Source organism: Mesoplodon bidens (genome assembly GCF_964165515.1).
Source record: "Mesoplodon bidens genome assembly, chromosome: 9".
Classification (NCBI taxonomy): Eukaryota; Metazoa; Chordata; class Mammalia; order Artiodactyla; family Ziphiidae; genus Mesoplodon; species Mesoplodon bidens.
The window spans coordinates 32,604,837-32,627,999 of record NC_138166.1 but is presented as its reverse complement, the minus strand read 5'-3'; the positions used below and the strand labels follow the sequence as shown (position 1 = coordinate 32,627,999).

General features: G+C 38.2%; 1 protein-coding gene across 2 annotated transcripts in view; it reads left to right on the top strand.

The window, feature by feature from the left end:
• The window catches only part of DNAH11 (dynein axonemal heavy chain 11), a gene marked incomplete at its 3' end in the record, with an annotated part of 314,796 nt that overhangs the window by 132,089 nt on the left and 159,544 nt on the right, over positions 1 to 23,163 (top strand). For both annotated transcript variants that reach the window (XM_081244744.1, XM_081244745.1), the window contains exons 35-42: positions 499 to 615; positions 5,931 to 6,069; positions 10,979 to 11,071; positions 12,293 to 12,487; positions 13,314 to 13,391; positions 15,674 to 15,806; positions 17,780 to 17,907; positions 19,189 to 19,337. In XM_081244744.1, coding sequence (XP_081100870.1) covers positions 499 to 615; positions 5,931 to 6,069; positions 10,979 to 11,071; positions 12,293 to 12,487; positions 13,314 to 13,391; positions 15,674 to 15,806; positions 17,780 to 17,907; positions 19,189 to 19,337 — 1,032 coding nt within the window. The remainder of the gene's footprint in view (positions 1 to 498; positions 616 to 5,930; positions 6,070 to 10,978; positions 11,072 to 12,292; positions 12,488 to 13,313; positions 13,392 to 15,673; positions 15,807 to 17,779; positions 17,908 to 19,188; positions 19,338 to 23,163) is intronic.

Sequence of the window (23,163 nt, the reverse complement as noted above, 5' to 3'; positions counted from 1 at the left end):
TGTCACAAGCACCACACTCATCTACCTCTCAGTGGTGGTCAGTAGTTATTTGTTGACTAAATGGGAGGGAAGGAAAGATGGAGGGTGAGCAAATAGACAAAATTACACAGAACAAGGAGTCCCTTTCTCCTCTTAGCATGGACATTCTGCATCTGTACTGTATCACATTCAAGAAACTGCAGCCCATGTTGAAGGCAAAAATGGCATCACCTTTCATTAACTGTTAAAGTAGTCAAGTCCTCATTTTTATATTCTAGCATACTGCAGCCATGCTAAAACACAAAGGAATACTTGCCATACTTGTAATTCCTCTGGGGGAAGGGAGTGTATTTTTAATAAACATTCTTCAAAATATGTATGCTTATGAATTTTAAAGAAAATTACACAGCATAAACAGCTTCCTAATAATAATTTGCATTTTGCAGTGGTTTGCATTTGTCAATGTGCATTCATATTCAGTGAACACATTTAATTCCATCAACATTCTTCTTCTGGTAGATTTGTATTTCTTGGGGAAGCTATCACACTGAAGCCATCAGTTGGAATATTTATTACTATGAACCCAGGATATGCTGGTCGAACCGAATTACCGGAAAATCTCAAAGCTCTTTTCAGGCAAGTGTTATGCTTTGTGGGTTAGCATCTGGAGCACTCATGTCACCTAACGTTGCTGGTTTGCACTGTTAAATGATTTGTTTTTACTTGGGAATTTCTGTGGAAAACCCCTTATTATATCTTTGGGATCCCTTTATAGAGAGAACTTTCACCATGATAAATTAATTCTTTTGAAATTATGAAACCAGGACTGAAAATCATTACTTAAAAATTACATATTACATTGAACATTTAATACTAGCTCTTTTGTAATGATATTTTTATTATAAATATAATCTTCACAAACTACAGAATATTTGGAAAATATGGAAACGAATAAAGAAAAAGTTACCACTTTACCACCCAGAAATAATGATTGTTGTATTTTTATCTAGTCTCTTATAATTCCTGTTTTATAAGGTTAAGATATTAAGTTAGATTTTCATTTAGTTCTCATTTAATATGTTGACATAAGTAGTTTGTCATATTATTGAAAATTCTTTGGAAATACCATTTTTTGTAGCTCCAAAATGGTCTCTCCCAGGGCTCATCCATAATTTTCTTAACCATTCCCTGTTGTCTGACATGGAGGGCTTGTGTTTTTCTTTTCAGTTTTATGATCATAAAATAGCCGGCCGTAAACACCCCTTCACATGAAGTGTTATCCTTATTTCAGGTTATTACCCAGAATAGATTCCTACATGTAGAATTACTTGGTGAATGATTAAAATCTTTATCGATGATCTGCTTTCCAAATGTACTCTGACAGTTTATATGCTTATTAGCAGTCTGTCAGAGAACTTGTGCTGTTGTATACAAACCTGTTCTGATTTAAATCAGCTTTGTTCAGGTGTAATTTCATGTAATAAAATGCACCCACTTAAGCATCCAGTTGGTGAAAACACTACCACAATCAAGATATGGAATGTTTCTGACACCCCCAGACATTCTCTTGTGCCTCCTTGAAGTTAAGCCTTCACATCACTGATGTCCTTTCTGTGACTCGAGGTTAAATTTGCCTTTTCTAGAGTTCCTGTAAACGAAATCCTACTGTATGTACCTGTTTGTGTTGTCTGCTTCCCTTGAACATTGTGGTTTGGGGATTCATCTGAGTTGACCAGCATATCACTAGTTTGTTCCTTTTTGTTGCTGATGAGCATTCTATTGGAGAGACATACTACAATTTGTTAATCCATTCACTAGTTGATGGACATTGTTTCCAGTTTGGAGCTGTTATGACTAAAGCTGCTATGAACATTCATGTACAGTCTTTGTGTGAATATATGTTTTCTTTGGGGTAGATATCTATGAATGGAATTGCTAAGTCACATGGCAGGTTTATGTTTGACTTTATTAGAAGCTGCCAATCCTGTTTCCAAGATGGCTGTACCATTTTACACCCTTACCACCAATGTATGAAAATTTCTGCTGCTCTACATTCTTGTCAAAACTTGGTATCGTCAGTCTTTTTAGTTTTAGCGAATCTGATAGATAGGTAGTGGTATGTCATTGTGGGTTTAGCTTGCATTTCCACGATGGCTAATAATGTTGAACATCTTTACATTTAACTCACTGGCCATTCCCATACCCTCTTTTGTGAAGTGCTGTATGCTGCATACAGTTTCTTCTTTTTTTTTTTTTTTTCGATACGTGGGCCTCTCACTGCTGTGGCCTCTCCCATTGCGGAGCACAGGCTCCAGACGCGCAGGCTCAGCGGCCATGGCTCATGGGCCCAGCCGCTCCGTGGCATGTGGGATCTTCCCGGACCGGGGCACAAACCCGTGTCCCCTGCATCGGCAGGCGGACTCTCAACCACTGCGCCACCAGGGAAGCCCTCTGCATACAGTTTCTTTGTTAAATACACATATTACAAATATTTTTCTCTCAATTTGTGGCTTGCCTTTTCGTTTTCTTAATGGTGCCCATCAAAGATAAAAGTTTTAAATTCAATAAAATATTATTTATCAATTTGTTTCATGGTTTTTCAAAATATCCTATTTAAGAACGCTTGACTCGCCCCAGGTTGCAAAATTTTTCAACTATGTTTCTTTTAGAAGTTTTTTTTTAAATAGTTTTTATATGGACCCCCCCTTCTTTTTGTTAATGTGCTAAACTGTACTCATTGATTATTCAAATGCTAAACAATTCTTCAATGTTGTATTCCTGGGATAAACTCCACTTGGTCAGGAGATATTATTTTATATGTATTGTTGGATTCAATATGGTACTATTTTGTTGAGGATTTTAAAATTGATGTCATGAGGGACATTGCTCTGTAGTGTCCTTTCTTGTCATATCTTCATCTGGTTTTGGCATCAGGGTAATGCTAACCCCATGAATGACTTGACATATGTTCCCTTCTCTATTTTCTTTAGAGTTTGTATAGGATTGGTATTATTTACCCCCTAAATATTTGATAGAATTAATCAGTGAAGCCATTCACCCATTTCGGCTTAGATTTTTCTTTGTGGGAATCTTTTTAGTGATCAATTAAATTAATAGATACAGAGATTTTCCAGATTTTTTTCTTCAATTAGTTGTGATGATTTGTATCATTTAAGGAATTTCTCCATGTTATCTAAATTGTTGAATTCATTGGCATTTATTTGTTCATAATATTCTCGTATTATCTCTGGTGATGTCCTGAAATCCAGGTCTGGTAAGGGTAATTTGTGTCTTCTCTCCCTTTGTTTCCTTGATGAGCTAGAGGCTTATCAGTTTTACTTTTTAAGAGTTCTTTCGTGTTTATAATATGTGTCTTTGTTCACGGTCTACCTTCAAAATAATATGCTACTTCACATATAATGTAAGAACCGCTGTAGTTTTTAGTGTGATGTCTTTCAGTTCTTTTAAGCTTAAAATTTGCTTGTCTGTCCATCTAGATGTTTAAGCATATTTCATTTGTATTTTCTTTTAATTTTTATATTATGACTTTTCAAATGTACTTCATCTGTTAAGGGCTTATTTTGGTAAGTAGCATGAAATGAGTATTTAAACAGAATTCTTTTCCGTTATAGTCAATTATTCTAGCAACTTTTAATGAACATCTTCCTTTCCTCATAAAATAGCTTTCTCTCTAGCACAGCAATTTTATAATGTCCATTTTCCTTGAAAAAATCATTCTAGAGAATAACTATCCTAGAAATAAATGTAATGATTATAAAATATTTTCATTTGAAAATTGTACATCTCTGCAGTATTTTTACATTTGTATACGGTTCATCTTGCATCAATACATGTTTTCATTTGGGCCTTAAAATTGGGAATTATTTTGTGAAGTTTTCATAAATTTGGTTTAACTAAGGGCAGACTCATTTGTGTATGGGGGTCAGGACTGGTGTCAGCGAAGTTTGAAGGACAACTGGGTGGTGGAAAGTAGTGTTCATGAGCGGAAGCAGCATGCCTGAGCCTTGAGAGTATCATGACCCCCACCATGTGGCCTCAGCTGTGTGCTTGTACTGCTCAGGACCTCAGTCTGCACCTCAATACAGTACAGATAAGAAGAGTAGCCACGTCAAAGAGTTGAGAGAACTGAGTGAGACTGCCTGAAAAGCTTTTAGCATCCCTTATGGTATGAAGAATACTCATTGAATATCAGTTGTCAGTGTTAGTGGAAGTACCAGTGAAGTAAATTTAATAGCCTTTTCTCTCCCCTATTTACATAAAAAAGTGTGGGGAAAAACGTGAGGCTACTTTAGGTAGAAGCAGTCAATAACATAATCCAAAGACTCAGGAATGTTTAGGATGAAAAATTAGATAGGCTTTCAGTAGACTGTAATAATATTTACAAAAAACAGATGGGTAAATATTACCCATCTTTACTTTAGAAAAGTCTAAAATGACAGGCTTATTTACTTATTTACTCTGGCTCCTTCTTTGCACTGGACTTCAGTTGAGTGGAAGTTTTTCAAATGTTGTGTGTTGTTTTTTTTTTTTTTTTTTTTTTTTTGGCGGTACGCGGGCCTCTCACTGTTGTGGCCTCTCCCGTTGCGGAGCACAGGCTCCAGATGCGCAGGCTCAGCGGCCATGGCTCACGGGCCCAGCCGCTCCGTGGCATGTGGGATCTTCCCAGACCGGGGCACGAACCTGTGTCCCCTGCATCGGCAGGCGGACTCTCAACCACTGCGCCACCAGGGAAGTCCTCAAATGTTGCTTTTAATGGTAATTGTCCTGCGAGAACTTTTTGGAAGTCTCCCTCCAAAAGGAAGGGAATTTGAAAGTTATGTTTTGATAAATTTTCAGCTTAAAAGTCTAACCAAACTGGCCACAGGCAGTGTTGGAGATGGCTGGTATGAGCTTGAAAGCACTGATGGTTAACTTTTTGTTGTTGTTGTTGTTGTTGTTGTTTAATTTTTTTAATTAATTTATTTATTTATTTATGGCTGTGTTGGGTCTTCATTGCTGCATGTGGGCTTTCTCTAGTTGCCACGAGTGGGAGCTACTCTTCATTGTGGTATGTGGGCTTCTCACATTGTGGAGCATGGGCTCTAGGCGTGCAGGCTTCAGTAGTTGTGGCACTCAGGTTCTGTAGCTCTGGCGACGGGCTTAGTTGCTCCGCAGCATGTGGGATCTTCCCGGGCCAGGGCTCGAACCTGTGTCCCCTGCATTGGCAGGCGGATTCTTAACCACTGCACCACCAGGGAAGCCCAGGAGCTGATGGTTAACTTTTCATGAATTTTGTGAGGTGGCTGTAAAGCACAGGTACTAATAAAAAACCAAATTATATAAACTTTTGATTAACATCTATTAAAGACAAAGGTGATAAGCATTCAAACTCATGATTTCCTAATTAGTTTATCAATACTTGCACTCTTAGGGTACTTGTGTCTATTGTGTCTGTATGGTGGTGTACAATCTCACATCTCGTGCCAGCTGCAAGTTTAGTGATACTGTGTTGGTAGATTGAAATCAGCCATGGTGGAGGTATTGATTCCATGGAAGTCAGCAAACATTATTTTTTGGAGAGCCAGTTGTTAACTGTTCACCAGCACAGCACTGGCCACAGATAAAGGCTGGCCTCTAAGCACAAAACATCACTCATCTTTGTGCAGTGACAACTTACAATGGAAGTTTACCGATTGTACCCACAGATTTCCCTTCAGCTCCTACACCTGTGCTTCTGCCATTTGCAGATTTTCCACCTTTTTCTATGTGTTTAGTAACTCCTGAGCATTTTTTAGTTGAAGTGAAGGGTCTTGTTAGCTATGATTGACAGAGGTAATTGTGACCTGCTTGGGAATGGTTAGAATGTTGGTACACATTAATCACTTGGTTTCAGCAATTTGTACTTATTACCTTATCGCATTTTAAAACAAAATTTCATATTTACTTTGTAGACCCTGTGCCATGGTGGCCCCTGACGTCGAGCTAATCTGTGAAATCCTGTTAGTTGCTGAAGGTTTTGTGGATGCACGCTCACTAGCCCGCAAGTTTATTACATTGTACACGCTCTGCAAGGAGCTCCTGTCCAAGCAGGTGAGAGGTATTATGTTACTTTTTCTGGGTTTTTACACCCCATTAAAACAGCTTCTGAAATATGGACACTGGGTAATTTATCACTCAAATTACAGTTAGACATTTAGGAGTAGTTTTATATTTTCCACAAAATTTTGAAAATCTGAATTTTACAATTCTTCATTTTTTTGAAATTAAAATAAGACTAATAAGAACCTGCTGTACAAAAAAATAAATAAAATTCAAAAAAAAAGAAAAGAACAAAAAAAATCATATACTCCTTGTACTAAAAAGGATATGGCTTTAGTCCCTAAGTGCCTCAATTTCCTCATCTTCAACTTGGAGCCAGTAATGTAGAGCACATATAAAGGTTGTTAAAAAAAAAAAAAAAAAAACTTGAGACATTTTAAGTTAAAGGCTTTATTTGTACTTAATACAGCTTTTATCAATGGGCTATGTGATTTTCTTCAAATGTTATCAGTGCTGTAATTAGATATGAATTTTATGATGCCTCCCTTTCCTGGTGGGAATATTATTTTCCAGGGAGAGATGGCAGGAGTGTTCATAAGAGCCAGGGAAAACTGACTTTCTGAAGAACCCTTGAGAAATGCTAAATGAAAGATTTTCTCGTTTTGTTGGTAATTCTTTATTTGAAGGCAGACTTGGCTTTTTTGTTTGTGTTTATTTTTGCTCTACAATTCCTTTGTTTCTGAAATGGGCCAAATTAATAAATGCATTATTCTCCAGTTACTACCTTCTTGCTGTTTCACTGAAGCTGCTGGTGGGCCACAAAAATGCCATCTATATCAGCATCACTATTTTTAAATTTAGCTTTTTGGTCACCTTTGACTTCATTCTTTTGGTGACCTCTTGTTAATCCCTGGTGACATTATTTTGCAGTTGTTCCAGGATGAAAGTATTAAAATATCACAGCTGGAACCACTCAGTTACCTGTACTGCCAGATGTCCTCATTTTAAATTACCCTTTGTTGGGGTGAAATTTGGAATCTGAGAGGCAAATTCATATTGTCATTTTAACAACTGTGAATTTATATTCTGGGGTAAAACATATCGAATTTGATAATGTAGAAAAATGCTTGTGACAACGTTATATGCAAAAAACAGCACAGCGAACTGTCGATGTCATCTACAATTTGCATGTGTTTTATTCAATATATTTTATATTACACTGTGTGTTTTATATACATATGACGTGACTGGAAAATACGTTGTGATTTTTAACATTTGTTTCTGGGTACTAAGATTGTGAGTATTTTAAATTTTTTCCTTATTCTTGTTTGTGATATCCTTTTAATTTTTTTCAGTGAGCCCCTTTTAATTTTATAATGGGAAAACGTCAGAAGAAAAAAGTGTTACTGGACCCAGGATACATGGAGTTGCAACCATACCCCATTCCCAGTACTAATACTTAAACACATTTAGTAAGCATTTACTGTATTCAAGTAATATAGTTATTGCTGACAACGATGAACAGGGTAAACACAGAACAAATGAAGCAGACACTTACATTTCTGACTTCAAAGAACCTATGTAGGAGATTTAGTTTACATGCAATAAAAATTAGAAGGAAATGGAGCATGAAAAAATTATCATAGTTTCAAGGAGGAAAGGAACCAACATTTACTGAACAGGCACCATGTGTTAGCTTTTTATCTTGACAAAAATACTATGAATTTGGTCTTACTCGTTCCATTTTACAGGTGAGGAAACTGAGTAACCTATCCAAAGTTCCCAACTAATAAGTGGTAGGAGCAAGATTTAAATCCAGTCCTTTCTAACCCTTTCTAGGACCTCTGTAACCACTTACAGGAGGGAGAGGGTGTGAGGGGTAGAGTAGTTGAGGAAAGGGCTCTCCAACTCAACAGAAGTGTCAGAGATGAGATGAGGGGAAAGAAATTTGTCCCAGACAGAAAAGCTGAGTTAGGAACACAGTCCACTGATAGTTTTCTAAGCTGTAGGAATGGATTTGAGAAGAATCAGTGGACATTTTTGACCAAAGGAATAACCTGTTGAAAATGGTGAAGATTATGTTAGCAGTTGTTTGCACTGTTTAAATGTCTAGGAGTGTCACCAAGTCGTCTTTTTGTTTTTATTTTTTAATTGAAGTATAGTTGATGAACAATGCTGTGTTAGTTTCTGGTGTACAGAAAAGTGGTTGTTATATACACACACATACATATATAATCTTTTTCTTATTTATTATTATTTTTTGTGGTACACAGGCCTCTCACTGTTGTGGCCTCTCCCGTTGCGGAGCACAGGCTCCAGATGCGCAGGCTCAGCGGCCATGGCTCACGGGCCCAGCCGCTCCGCTGGCATGTGGGATCTTCCCGGACCGGGGCACGAACCCATGTCCCCTGCATCGGCAGGTGGACTCTCAACCACTGCGCCACCAGGGAAGCCCCATATATAATCTTTTTCATATTCTTTTCCCTTATTGGTTATTACAAGATATTGAATATAGTTCCCTGTGCTATACAGTAGGACCTTGTTTTTTATCTGTTTGATACATGGTAGTTTGTATTTGCTAATCCCAAACTCCAAATTTATCCCTCTCCACCTCCTTTTCCCCTTTGGTAACCATAAGTTTGTTTTCTATGTCTGTAAGTCTGTTTCTGTTTTGTAAATAAGTTTACTTGTGTCATATTTTAGATTGCACACATAAGTGATATCCTGTGATATTTGTCTTTATCTGACTTCACTTAGAATGATAATCTCTAGGTCCATTCATGGTGCTACAAATGGCATTATGCCATTCTTTTTTATGGCTGAGTAGTATTCCATTGTATATATGTACCACATCTTCTTTATCCATTCGTCTGTCGATGGACATTTGGGTTGCTTCCATGACTTGGCTATGCTAAATAGTGCTGCAGTGAACATTGGGGTGTATGTGTCTTTTTGTACATCCTCTCCTTTAATAGTGTTTCTGTGATGACTTAGCCCCTCCCCAATCTCCCTGGCCTCCTCTTTCCCCTCTCTTTCCCTCCTCTTAAGCCCTAGTCTTCTTTGTATATCAGTGGCTTTCAAATGATTTTTACCATGACCCACAGTAAAAAATACCTTTCTGTTGAGACTCAGTATACACATACATGCATATACACATACATGCATACACACACGCACCCAAGCACAACTGAAACAAAAATCTTCACCAAACACTTCTTACCCTTATCTGCAGTGCACCCTGGTATTTTTCATTCCATTCTGTTCTATTTTAGTACCAACAAAAATGATGGTTAAGACCCACTAAATTGATTTTATTATCTATTAATGTACTGAGAAGCATATACATTTATATGTGTTGCTTCACTGCTTACAAAGCATTAACTCATTTTACTTCAGCAACCTTGTGAAGTGGGTGGATACTTTAATCTACCTTTTTATAGATGATGGTAGTAAGGCTTGGAGAGGTTAAGTGACTTTCCCACACGCACAGCTGGGAGACATTGAGAGAAGGGTTGTTAACTATGTGGATTGTAGACAGAAGACAAAGGAGAGAAGGTGGGTTACATACAGTCAGTCAGCTAATAGAGTGTATCTTTCCTGAGTCTCCTGCCCTGTGCTATGTGCTGTGCTAGGACCTAGAAGGCAAAAAATCAGCACGGGGTCTGTGCTCCAGGAGCTCGGAGCCTGTGAAGGAATCTCGTGTAGGGGTAATGTGGAAGTCTCGAAGAGGTATTGGTTTAATCACTGAACTTTTATTTTTTAATTTTTATTGGGGTATATTTGATTTATAATGTTGTGTTAGTTTCAAGTGTACAGCAAAGTGAACCTGTCATACATATACACATATCTTCTCTTTTTTGGATTCTTTCCCATATAGGCCATTACAGAGTACTGGGTAGAGTTCCTTGTGCTATACAGTAGGTCCTTATTTGTTATCTGTTTTATATACAGTAGTGTGTATATATCAATCCCAATCTCCCAATTTATCCCTCCCCCACTTACCCCCTGGTAACCATAAGTTTGTTTTCTACATCTGTGACTCTGTTTATGTTTTGTAGGTAAGTTCATTTGTACCCTTTTTGTAGATTCCACTTCTTAATCACTCAGATGCTCCAGCCTGGATGTTGGCACTTAATACAGTCAAAACTGGATTATTAAAGTTCAGTGATTATTTTCTACATCTGTAACTCTATTTCTGTTTTGTAGATAAGTTCATTTGTACCCTCTTTTTAGATTCTACACATAAGCAATATCATATGATATCATTACCGGGGGTAAGGAGTGGGGGGGAGGGATCAACTGGGAGATTGGGATTGACATATACACACTACTATATATAAAATAGATGACTAATAAGGACCTACTGTATAGCACAGGCAACTCTACTCAATACTCTGTAATGACCTGTATGGGAAAAGAATCTAAAAAAGAGTGGATGTATGTATATGTATAACTGATGCACTTTGCTGTACACCTGAAACTAACACAACATTGTAAATCAACTATACTCCAGTAAAAATTAAAAATTAAATTAAAAAAGAGTAATGAGGGAAATTAGAGATCCAGGGCTGGGAATGGGTGGAATAGCAGGGCTGCCGGTAGAAAACAAGAGGAGTGTGCTTGTGGTTGGAAGTGAAAACACTGGAGTAATTGAACCCCTGAGTTAGCAGGCTTACTGAGAGAACAGAGGGAGGAAGGCAAATGGAGCCTTGGGCAAATACTGCAACTAAACGCTATGGAAAGAAGAGATTTGCTGACAGAGGTGGAGAATCAGGCAAAAGCAGGACGCTGCAGGGACACGGTTTTTACAATTTCAAGGAGGGGAAGAGAATATTATTTTACATCATTAAGACACATTTATCTGAACTCTTTTCTTTTAGCTTTTGGCTTTTACTTCTGTAATGAGACTCTGATTCCCTCATAAAATTTTTGAAAAAATATATCTGTGTTTTGATTTTAGGATCATTATGATTGGGGACTTCGTGCTATTAAATCTGTCTTGGTTGTAGCTGGCTCCCTGAAACGAGGAGATAAAAATAGACCTGAAGATCAGGTACTGCAATGCTAATATGATTTTGTTAAGTGAAGAGCTAAATGGCTTTGTACAAATAAAAGTATATATATCTGGATGGTGGGTCATACATAGCATGACTTTTTAAAAAGCATCACATCTATTTTTAATACAGGATATTTTGAGGACTGGCATTTCTTATGTTATAAAAGACCATAAGTATTCTTGAGTAAAAGGATATGAATATATGAAAGAAAATGTGATTTTATAAGTGCTTCTGAAATATCAGCCGCAAAAAGTATTTTGGCAATCATAAATAATTCAGTAATCAATGTTTGATTTTCTCTGAGGAACATTTAGAAAATCTGATTGAGTTGAGATATTAATCCTGAAAAAGTCCATGAAGACATAATCTAATGGAAGAAAGTATGTCCATTTCATGGGTTGTGAGATGAGTTTAAAGAAAGCAACAGGGGGGATGCTCACCTAACACCAATGATATATTTAGTTGGTTATTTAGAGCTACTAGGGGAATGTTCCACTGTCCTTCGTGGGGAAAAACAATAACACCCACATCGTGCATTTTTCTCTATTAAACAAGTAGTGAGAGTAATGGATATACAGCCTGTGTGAAGATGCAGTATGGCTTGAGATTTTGAAAAAGGTCTATTCCTGTGAGTTTCTTTACATGTTAAGGGATATTTATCATGTGATTTTCTACTTCTCTTTTCCAATCTTTCTCTCTCTTCCTCTGAGTCACAATTCATGATTGGGTCAAGATTTCATGCATTTACCTCTTTCTGTAAAAGTCATTCTGATGTTCAAGTTACTGCTTTTAAAATCTAAAGCCCTCTTTGATTTTCAGCCAAAATAGAACAAAAACCGAAACTAAAAATGGGTTGAGTTTATCATTCTGAGATTCTTAGAGTATTTTGGACAAAACGGTCTCATGGCCTTGGTTAATTTACATCCTGGAGTTTGAAGATTACAGAGAGAAGTACCTCAGACCCTTTCTTAAGATCAAAACATTATCCAGGGAGGAACGGGGCCTATTTGTTGGTTTTAGTCTGAGGTTATCCATGGTATCAGCAGAGCTTTCTGCTGTTCTGATATATGACCTTGTAAGCAGTTACCCTCCCTGTAGATAGAATGCCATTCTAATAGAGAACAGTATCTATCTCATGATTACATCTTTAGCTGTTTAGGTGTTTGTTAGACCTTGTATTGGCTTTTTTCTGAAATGTTTTCTCTTTTCCTTTCTAGGTACTCATGAGAGCATTAAGGGACTTCAATATGCCTAAAATAGTGACTGATGACATCCCTGTGTTTTTGGGCCTGGTTGGTGACCTGTTTCCAGCCCTGGATGTGCCCCGGAGGAGAGTACCCCACTTTGAACAGATGGTCAGGCAGTCCACCGTGGAGCTCCGCCTGCAGCCCGAGGAAAGCTTCATCCTCAAAGTAAAAGGATCATTTCCTTGTCATGGCAGCCCTTGGGAGGTGCATTGACAATAACTGTGGTTAAGTGATACTCAACCAAAACATTAACTTACATATTACACTGACCTTAAGATGCTCTTCATATATACATCAAAGCATTCTAATATAGTCCCATTCTGTGAGAAGGTGAAAACACAGAGAGGGTAAGTCATGGTTTTCAATGTAAGCAGGCTTTTCATTAGTTTATAAAACTCCTTGGTTCTTCTTGGTGATGTGCACCAAAAATTAATTTTGCTTTCTTTTCTCTCCATCTTAGAGAAAGTTGGAAATAAAGTCATTAGCACATGCTTGTAATGGGGCAGAAACGTATGATATCACCTGAGTTATCAAAGGCTTGTGCATGTGCTCACTCGTCTGGGGTGTAGTGAATACATGGGTGTTAAAATACATACAGATTATCTGTTATAGATATTTCAAAGGATATAAGTCATTAGTCAGTTGTAGATGATGTTGGCCGTATGCTGTTTCTGGTCCCACTTCATGAAGCGTCATTGATTTTTGTAACTAACCCCTGCCATGTACCAAGTACCTCTGTACTTCACTTCTGCCTGTGTCACTGACTCACCGAGTAATGGTTTTTCTTCATCCTCATCCCCATACTCTACCTTGAGAGATCTGGGAGCAACTATACTTTGCACTTGTCATCTTTTCTAACTTTCCAGGAATGTAATGCTGTCAGTGGGGGCTGGCTCAAGTTGTAAGGAAAGAACTGGGTGAAAATGGGCAGATTTTTTTTTAAATCACAAACTCATTAAAGGAAACTAGTGTGTGGTTGTTTGGTCTGCAGGTTGTCCAGCTTGAGGAGCTGTTGGCCTTGCGACACTCTGTCTTTGTCGTTGGAAATGCAGGCACAGGAAAGAGCAAGGTATAGTAAACGCCTGTTAGCTTTCAGCCGTGAAAGGAACAAAATTGCGCAGGGTGGGAGACCTACAATCACTTCCGTTTGAGAGTTCCCTTCAGTGAAGTTGCTCATAATTTTGGGTTAGGATCTGAGACTCTAACATTGCTATTTGATCAATCGAAACCCTTCCTTTATACTGGGAGCAGGGAGAGAGGAGCTAGTAGAACATTGCATTCAAATAAGTAAACTGAGGGAAGATTGGGCTTTCCACGTGAGATAGCATCCTATTCGCCATCCTGCTCTATGCATCCTTCAATAATATACCTGAATTCTTTTATCCAAAGTAAACATATTGAGAGACTCTAGAGTAAGATGCCTGGCTTATAGGATTGGTGTGGCCCTACCCACATTGATCAAAACTATTTTCTTATATTTCCCAAGTTATCCTAGTGTCTCCTCCCCATATCATTAAGAAAAACCCAAATAGTTTTCTTCAGTACTTCAGTACTTCAGTACTCCCCCAGAAATATAGCCCTCTATAGGGCCAAAACAAAACTTGAAAAGAAAGGGAGGAAGCAAAAACCACATTTTTGAAGTACTTATTATGTACTCTGCTAGGTGCATTATGTGTGATTTACTCTGCACAACGATGATAGGCCATGGGTGTTATTATCCCCATTTTTAGTTCACTGCTTGATTTTGTTTGATCTTACTGACAGTCCTGGCAACATACTTATTTTCTTGCTTGGCGGACAGTATAATGCAGAACTGCATGCATTTTAACTGAGGGTGCTTGGGTATAAACATATTTAGTAACCAGCAACTAAAAATAAGCAGAGTGGGCATATGAGACTTTAGAGCATGGGTGTCTATAGAACTTGCCAGTATTTAGGTCAGAACCCAAAGTGGAATATGTGTAAAAGGAAGCCCTATATAGGGCTTTTTCTATTGAAAAATGTAATCATTGAAATAGTAAAGTAGATAACTGATAGACCTGTAATTATTTTGTTAAAGTAAGTTTCAGATGTGAGCCATGGTGCAAGGAAGGATAAAATTAAATTCTATAATTTTCAGTAGATTAATGGTTTCTAAAAATAGAAGCTTAATATTTCTAAGACATTCAATTTCTTTCATCTAGTCTTCATTGATTCCGTTCTATTCAACCTTTGCTTAAGCTTATAGAACTAGAGCACCAAAGCTTGGGCCATGTTATTTAGCAACTGATTATTCTAAAGTATTTGGCAATTGTTTATCAATCCTTTAAACCCCTGTGAGAGGAGATCAGGATGATAATATCTAAAATAAAAGCCATGGCTTTTCAGAGAAAGCAGAAAGGATAGTTGGGCAGATATTTGGGTTAAGGTGTCAATTAATTAAATACACATGTATTAAGCACCTATCCTGAGAATTCTTTTTATTTAATTTTTTACACTTTTAAAATTTATTTTTTATTTTTGTTTCCTTATTGGCCACGCTGCGTGGCATACGGGATCTTAGTTCTCCAAACTGGGATAGAACCTGTGCCCCTGCAGTGGAAGCACAGCGTCTTAACCACTGGACCCTCCAGAGAGGACCTATCCTGCGAATTCTTATCACCAAGACTTCTTTTCCTCAATTACCTAGAACAGGGCTTCTCAACCTCAGCACTCTTGACATCTGTACAGGATAACTCTTTGTCCTGGGGGCTGGTCTTTCATTGCAGGGTGTTGAGCAGCATCCCTGGCCTCTGCCCACGAGATGCCCAGTAGCACGTCCTCTTCCCCCAAGTCAAGATGATCTCCTCCTGAGAACTATTGTTCTAGGTTGCTAGGTCTCAAAGCATGTCTAGACCAGCATCTTAGGCATCACCTGGGACCTTCTTAGAACTCAAATCAGTCCTATGCAAGACCTGCTAAATTAGAAACTCCGAGATCGGGTCCATTAGTCTGTTTTAATACCCTCTAAGCACTTTAGATGCAGGCTAAATTTTAAGAACAATCTAAATAATACAGGCAGAGTGGATTTTAATAACATGTACAGGAGCACATTTACATATAGTCCTTTACTTTGCACACATCGTTATAAATCTCAGTTGATAGTGACTTTCTCTTGACAGAATCAGGTGAACTGATCCTCAGGGATTGTGGGATTAAATTTTTCAAGATGTGAATGAAAATGTGCACATGTAAATTTTTTCCCATTCTCAATATACACAGAATATCTAGGAACAGATAATGCCTAAGGAAAACTCTTCAGAAATCTTTTGCTTCCCATCTGGCTTACATTAGTATTAATTTTCTTAACGTTTTTCCTTCTTTCTTTTTCAGATTTTGAGAACACTGAACCGAACATATGTTAACATGAAACAGAAACCCATTTGGAATGACTTAAACCCCAAAGCTGTGACAACAGATGAACTCTTTGGTTTCATACATCATGCTACCCGAGAATGGAAAGATGGCAAGTAGTATTTCCCCTTTTGAAGTGCTAAAATTTTCTTTTTTTTTTTTAATCCAGAAAATCATTTTTCAGTTCAAGCCAATTTTAGTCATGGTTGTAGATTTACTGTTTATGGGTTGGCGTTATTGGAAATAGAGCAGCTCACAACAGCATTTATAACCTATAAATTAAAACTAGATTTGATTAAGTGGTCGATTAGCATTCAGCAGGTTTGTGCTCAGAGCTGTGTATTTTATCTCCCATCAGTTATGTCAGGGCTCCCTGTAAACCAGCAGAGAAGTCAACACAAATGCCTCAGGGAACATTTATAAAGTACCTGATACAAGATACTGAGTTTCAGGCATGTACTATTCTAGGTGCCAGGGCAAAAGTCAGTGGGACATGTTTCTTGCCCTGAAAGCTTTTGTGGACAAGCACATTCCTTTGTTAAAATCACTTTTAACATTCTCATTTCTGTAAATGCACTAATCTAGACATCATCCTTGAGTCCTTTCCCACATTCACAGCATACATTTAACCTCACAGCAAATCCTATAGGCCTTACTTACCTTTAACATACGTATTGTATTCCAGTACTTCTCACCTTCTCTGCAGCTCCCACATGAGTCCAAGCCACCAGCACCTCTTGCCTGCATTTGCGGTGTCGCACCTCACGGGTCTCTGTTAATTCATTTTCCATGCAGCAGACAGAGGGCGGTCTTCAGAATATTAGTTCTCTGCTTGCGGTTTCCAGTGTGTTTCACCACCGTTAGAATCCAGCCTTTATCCAAGGCTTTCAAGGTTCTGTGTGATTGAGTCCCTCTGATCTCATTTCCTGTTCTCTGCCTTTCACTTACACATACACTTGGGCCTCCTTGCTCTTCTCTGAACCTGCCAAGCATCTTCCTGTCATGTGCCTTTGCACTTGGTATTCCCACCATCTGCAACACTGGAGATACCTGCATGGCTTGCTCCCTTATGTTACTAGAATGTCTGGTCAGACATCGCATCAGAGAAGACTTCCCTGATGACCCTGTCAAAGGAGCAGAGCTCGTCATTCTCCATCCTAGTATCATGTACACCTGCTTCCTTAGTTTGTGGGACAGTCAAAATTTGCTCTCTTAGGCTTTCTTTTTTTTTTTTTAAGTACTGTGGCCGGAAGGGAATAATACCCGTTTATGCTGAAAATATGTAGAAGCCTTTCAAATTAGTGTCCATTAGAACAGGTTGCTGGCTTTTTTATGAATTATGGTAGCAGGTTCTACTGTAGACTATCACTTATCTTTGCACAAAATCCTTCACAGAGGAAACAAAACCTTCCACATACCTGCCTCAAAACAGTTTTTTTCACCATAGTATTATATACTTGAGTTTTGAACAGTCAGCAACTATTAAATGTGCCATGAAACACGCATAATACTTAGCAAAAAGGACTCTGGATTTTAAATGTTTCTATCTTTACATCTTGTGAGATAATGATAACGTATTATAATGCCAGTGAACACATTTCCCAAAGAAATGTATCGCACTTCTGAATACTTTAGCTTTATAATGATCTCTCTTGAATACTGTTATAGAAAAATGGAGAAAGGTGGAATAAATTAATATTTGGCCTAAAATAGATACTGAATATATGTGCATGAAAAGGTTAATATTTTCATTTGGTGTAAGTTTTGAGTTTCATGTACGTCACCTGCTGTAAATCTCCACAGGTGTTCTTCAAGGAAGGTACTATCATCTTTATTTGACATTTGGGGTTGCTCAGTCTGAGAAGTTAAGGAACCTTCTCATGGAAGTAAAACTTGTCCATTGGTCTAGATCTCAGGGATAGCTCAAAACGTAATGCTGTTTGCCCACCTGAAAGAGGTGGCAAACTTATACCAAATTTACTTACTGAATAAAAGAGCTTCCAGTACAAATAAGACAAATTTATTTTAGAGATAAATAGCACTCAACTCCATTATACATTAGGATTGCTTACTCTTAACTTATAGGTCTATTCTCATCCATTCTGCGAGAACAAGCAAATCTTGGGCATGATGGACCAAAATGGATAGTGCTGGATGGCGATATTGATCCCATGTGGATTGAATCACTAAATACTGTCATGGACGATAACAAGGTGAGTAATACCTCAGTGCTAAACCTTAAATGTAACACCTGGAGTGTACTGAGTTCCATTCACTTGTTGACTTTAATACCAGTTTCAGGCATTAACCTGATATTCTTTATGTAATTACTACTTTGATGGGGCACCTTCCTGGTAATTTCTTAATTTCACTATTAAAGAATTTAAGGGAATACAATTTTTCTTGTCTATAAATTTAACCATCTTTAAAGAGAGTTAGATACATATCCAAGGATTTAGTTCATCCACATCTTACCATTTTCTAAGAGCTAGGCGTAAATTATTATTATATCTTCTCTTTAAGTATGGACTACTTGAATAATAAAAGAATGAGTTTGTGCCCTATGTTAATTGGCTAAATTTAGCTCTTGAAATTAAGTAGTTCCTATGGCTACAGATTTGCGTATGCATTCCTAAGCATTTTGCCATGGTTAATCCAGAATTTCCAGCAAAAACAAAAGGTGAAGGTACAGGTCTGTGAGACACCATTGAAGCAACACAAGGTCTACTGTTAGGGTCAGGAGAAAGAAATCATTAATTGTCATTGCTATAGAATAGTAGTAGTAACCCCCTTAACCTAAGAGTAATTACTGTTTTCTGAACCAAGACATTGTCTATCATAAAATACAGGTCTAAGATCTTTACACTTGCATGAGTTTCTACAGGACAGTTTAAAATTGTGATAGTTCAGATTCTAAATAAAGTTCATTTTTTATGGCATTCAGGCCTTTTTATGTAATCAACTCTTAAAACAAGGGTCTTATATTTAGTAATAATTACCACAGTTATTTAAAGGTTGGCATGAGTGAGTCCATGTTGGTGAGTTTGTTCCTCAGGGGTTAGCGAGCTCCCCTGAGGATGAACCGAGATCTATTTTCAGACTGCATTTCATTGTTTGTTTGTTTTTTACTTGTTTTTGTAACAAACAACATTTTTTAAATGTAAGGATAGTTGAGTTACAATGTTGTGTTAATTACTGCTGTACAGCAAAGTGAGTCAGTTATGTATATATATAAATACACACACACACACACACACACATTCTTTTCCAGGATGGTTTATCACGGGATACTGAATATAGTTCCCTGTGATATCCAGTAGGACCTTGTTGTTTATCCATCCTATATATATTCAGACTGCATTTCTAGCTCAGGCAGTGAGCTAGCCTTTGGCACTTCTCCTGGGGGAAGGACTTTGTGCTGTTTTGGAAAGTTAGCAGCCTTGCCTTTGCTCCCTAATGAAATGGCCACTTTTGTGCTGTGCTGTTCTGTCCAGGTGCTGACATTGGCCAGCAATGAACGCATAGCTCTCACTCCCTCTATGAGGCTGCTCTTTGAGGTTCATCACTTAAGGACAGCAACCCCAGCTACTGTTTCCAGGGCTGGTATTCTATACGTGAACCCACAGGATTTAGGCTGGAATCCGTGAGTATTGCTTTTATTTTAATTGTGGTAAAATATACATGAATGTTGAATTTACCATTTTTAAGTGTAAAGTTCAGAGGCATTAGGTACTTTCACGTTGTTGTACAACCATCATTACCATCCATCTCCAGAACCTTTTGCATCTTCCCAAACTGAAGCCCCATATGCACTAAGCAGTAGCCCTCCCAGCATCCCCACCTCCTTTCTACTTTCTCTCTATGAATTTGAATACTCTAGGTGCTTCTTATAAATTGAATCATGTAGTAATTGTCTTTTTGTGCCGGGCTTATTTCACTTAGCATAATGTCTTCAAAGTTCATGCATGTTACAGCAGGTGCCGGAATGTCCTTCCTTTTCAAAGCTGAATGATATTCCATTTGGTAGAGATATATATATCTCATATTGTTTATCCAGTCATCCTTCTGTAGATACTTGGGCTGCTTCTCCCTTTTGACTGTTGCAAATAATACTTCTGTGAACACGGGCATAATCTCTTTGAGTCCCAGCTTTCAATTATTTTTGATACATATATGTACAAGTGGAATGGCTAGATCATATGGTAATTTTGTTTCAAATTTTTGGAGGAACTGCCATACTGTTTTCCATTAGTGGCTACTCCATTTTACATTCCCATCAGTAGAGCACAAGAGTTCCAATTTCTGCATGACCCCACCAATACTTGTTATTTTCTCTACTTTTTATAATAACCATCCTAATGGGTGTGGAGTGGTATCTCATTCCAGTTTTGATTTACATTTTTCTAATGATTAATCATTTGAGCATCTTTTCATGTGTTTATTGGCCATTTGTATATTTTCTTTGGAGAAATGCCCATTTCAGTCCTTTGCCTGTTTTTTAATCTAGTTGTTTGGGTTCTTTGTTGTTTTTGTAAACATTTCTTTTTTTAATCTTAGATTTCTAAGAATGCTAAAAATGTATTTGATTATTTGAAGAAAATGTTAGCAATTAAATTTAAAGTTAATTAATTAGACTAACTTAAAAGTCATTAAATTAGCACCTGTATGCAGTTGTCATTTTTAGTTGGACATTACCCTGTTCACACCTTGCACATGTTAAGACAAATATTTGTTGACTAAGTGAATAAGTAATAATAATAGCTCATATGGAGCACATAGATATATCATTTAGTGAACATTTGTGTGTTTGTATGTATACACATAATATGCATACATGAACAGTACTGATGCTTTGATTTAGAACAATTTCATTGTGCCCACTTACTTACTCTTCAAATGCTTACACTTTCCATAATTCATTCTGGTGGTCCCTTGTCACCCCCTCTCGTATTTCCACTATGCACTGTAGAAACATCTGAGCTCTGCCCATGAACACGTGCTGGTGCCTGGCATGCTTCTTGTGTCAGATATCTTCTCTTTACCCCTCCACCCTGCTCTGTGCTCCCAGTGGCCATCCTGTGTAGACCACATCAATGGGCTCCTTGCCCTCTGGCTTCTGGTTGGTTTGGCCAGTTAGGAGCCCTGGCAGGAAATGAGAGGGAGAAAAGAGAGTGAGGTTAGGCTATTCATTCCCTTGGCTCCCTCCCTGCAGGAGCGCATCAGGATGACGGTGACCTTCATCAGCAGGTCCTCGTAAATCTCTCCATGAGATTCTTTGCTTCCAGGTTTTGATAGCCCTTCCTTCTCTTGTCCCTGCAGCTGCGGGTGCTCTCACCATTTCTCAGCCATCACCCCGTGACATGGCACTCTCCCGTCCAGTTTCCCTGCTTCCGCCCACACCTTTGCCAATAGTCCTTTTATTGATCCTTCTCTATTATCCTAATTTGAGGATGACCTCTGTTCCCTGCCAGATGCCTGACTCATGCACTCCTCCAGGCTACTTTTCTGTGTACTGATTTATTTACTAAAAGTCTCATTCTCTAACTCAGCAGCCAAGTAGAGCCATACCCAGGTTTCTGTGAAGGTAAACCTTCATTGGCTAGGGGAGGGAGTGATTTTTAAAACTCTAAAATGGAGAGTTCTTGAGCTAATAGCTCCTTTCCCCAGCTAGGGTTTTGACTATCTCCTAGGATGCTTCTGTTGATCGGGGTCTAGCTGACGGAAAATCTCCAGTGCCCCTTGACTCCCCCATATGGATAGCAGAGGCAGTCTTGTACCCCTCACCCCCACTGGTGTGGTCTGATTTCAGTAGTGAATCTCACAGTTCCCAAGGTCTCTGTAGTTCAGTTTTAATAACATATGGAGATTTGTGCTAACAAAAGCGGTCTAAATCCCCATTTAAAGAAAGACTTTTATCTCATAAGTCAGAGGTCACAATTTGGCAAAAGAGTCACCCAATTTACATTCTTGAGAAAGTTAAACCCTTCTTCACCATTAGATTTTATTTTCATGGAGGTTTTTTTAAATTTAAGATCAATGGGTAGGTTTTAATTTTCATATGTGTGACCAAAGGGTCCATCCAGGTCATTATCCAAAATAATGGGAATCTTCTGTAAAGGATATTTTTATATTTTTACCTCCTACTGCCAGAAACTTTCAATGAACTACCAAAAAGTGGCTCTTTCAAGTTGGGGGTGGTATATTTTTAACTCCATATTTATTGGATAATTTATTACCTTACTTTAATGTCATAATATTAAAAATGTGATAGCTTTACATGTATTGATTCATTTAATCCCTAATTACCTTCTGAGATCAATATAGTTATCAACCTAATTTCCCAAACCAGTATCTGTCTCAATTTTCCCTGACTTTTTAATTCAAAAGTGTTCAAAAATATAGAAAAATTGAAAAGGTAGTAGGTAATACGTTGTCCAACCATGCACTCTTTTCCTGCAGTCATCAATTTTTACAGTTTTACCCAATTTAATTTCCTTTGGCTGTACATAGACTCCCTCTCACAGGCAGAGAGAGACATATATTTTATTTTTTATATTTATTTTTTTATTTGGTTGCACCAGGTCTTAGCTGTGGCTCACGGGCTCCTTAGTTGCAGCAAGTGGGCTCCTTAGTTGTAGCATGTGAACTCTTAGTTGCGGCATGCATGTGGCATCTTGTTCCCTAGCCAGGGATCGAACCCGGGCCCCCTGCATTGAAAGCACGGAGCCTTATCCACTACGCCACCAGGGTAGTCCCCTATATTTTCTACTTTTATTTATTTTTGCTGAATTATCTGAAAGTAAGTTGGAGACATTGACAGTTCATCCCTAAGTACTTCAGCATCTCTCTCCTAAGAACTAGGGTATTCTCCTACGTGAACATAATTCAATTAACATACCTAGGAAATTCATCTTTGATAAAATACTATCAAAACAAACAGTAGGGCTTCCCTTGTGGCGCAGTGGTTGAGAGTCCGCCTGCCGATGCAGGGGACACGGGTTCGTGCCCCGGTCTGGGAAGATCCCACATGCCGCGGAGCAGCTGGGCCCGTGAGCCGTGGCCGCTGAGCCTGCACGTCCGGAGCCTGTGCTCCACGGCGGGAGAGGCCACAACAGTGAGAGGCCCACACACTGCAAAAAAAAAAAAAAAAAACAGTAATTTTTCACAATTTCCCAGCTACCCTGGGAATTTCCTCTGTAGCTTTAAAAAAAAATCCAGCATCAAAACAAGGACCATGCATTGCATCTACATATCTCTGTTTTCTCCTTTAATCTAGAATATCTACCCACCTTTTTCTTTCATGACATTTACAGTTTTGAAGAGAACAAGCCAGACATTTCGAAGAATAACCCATTGGTGGTTACAAAGTGGGTCAACCCTTCTGTCTCCATATATTAGGTGACATTTTTAGTAAAGAACTTTTTCTCCCCTTCTACTCTCCTTCCTCCCTTCCTTCCTTCCTCTCTCTC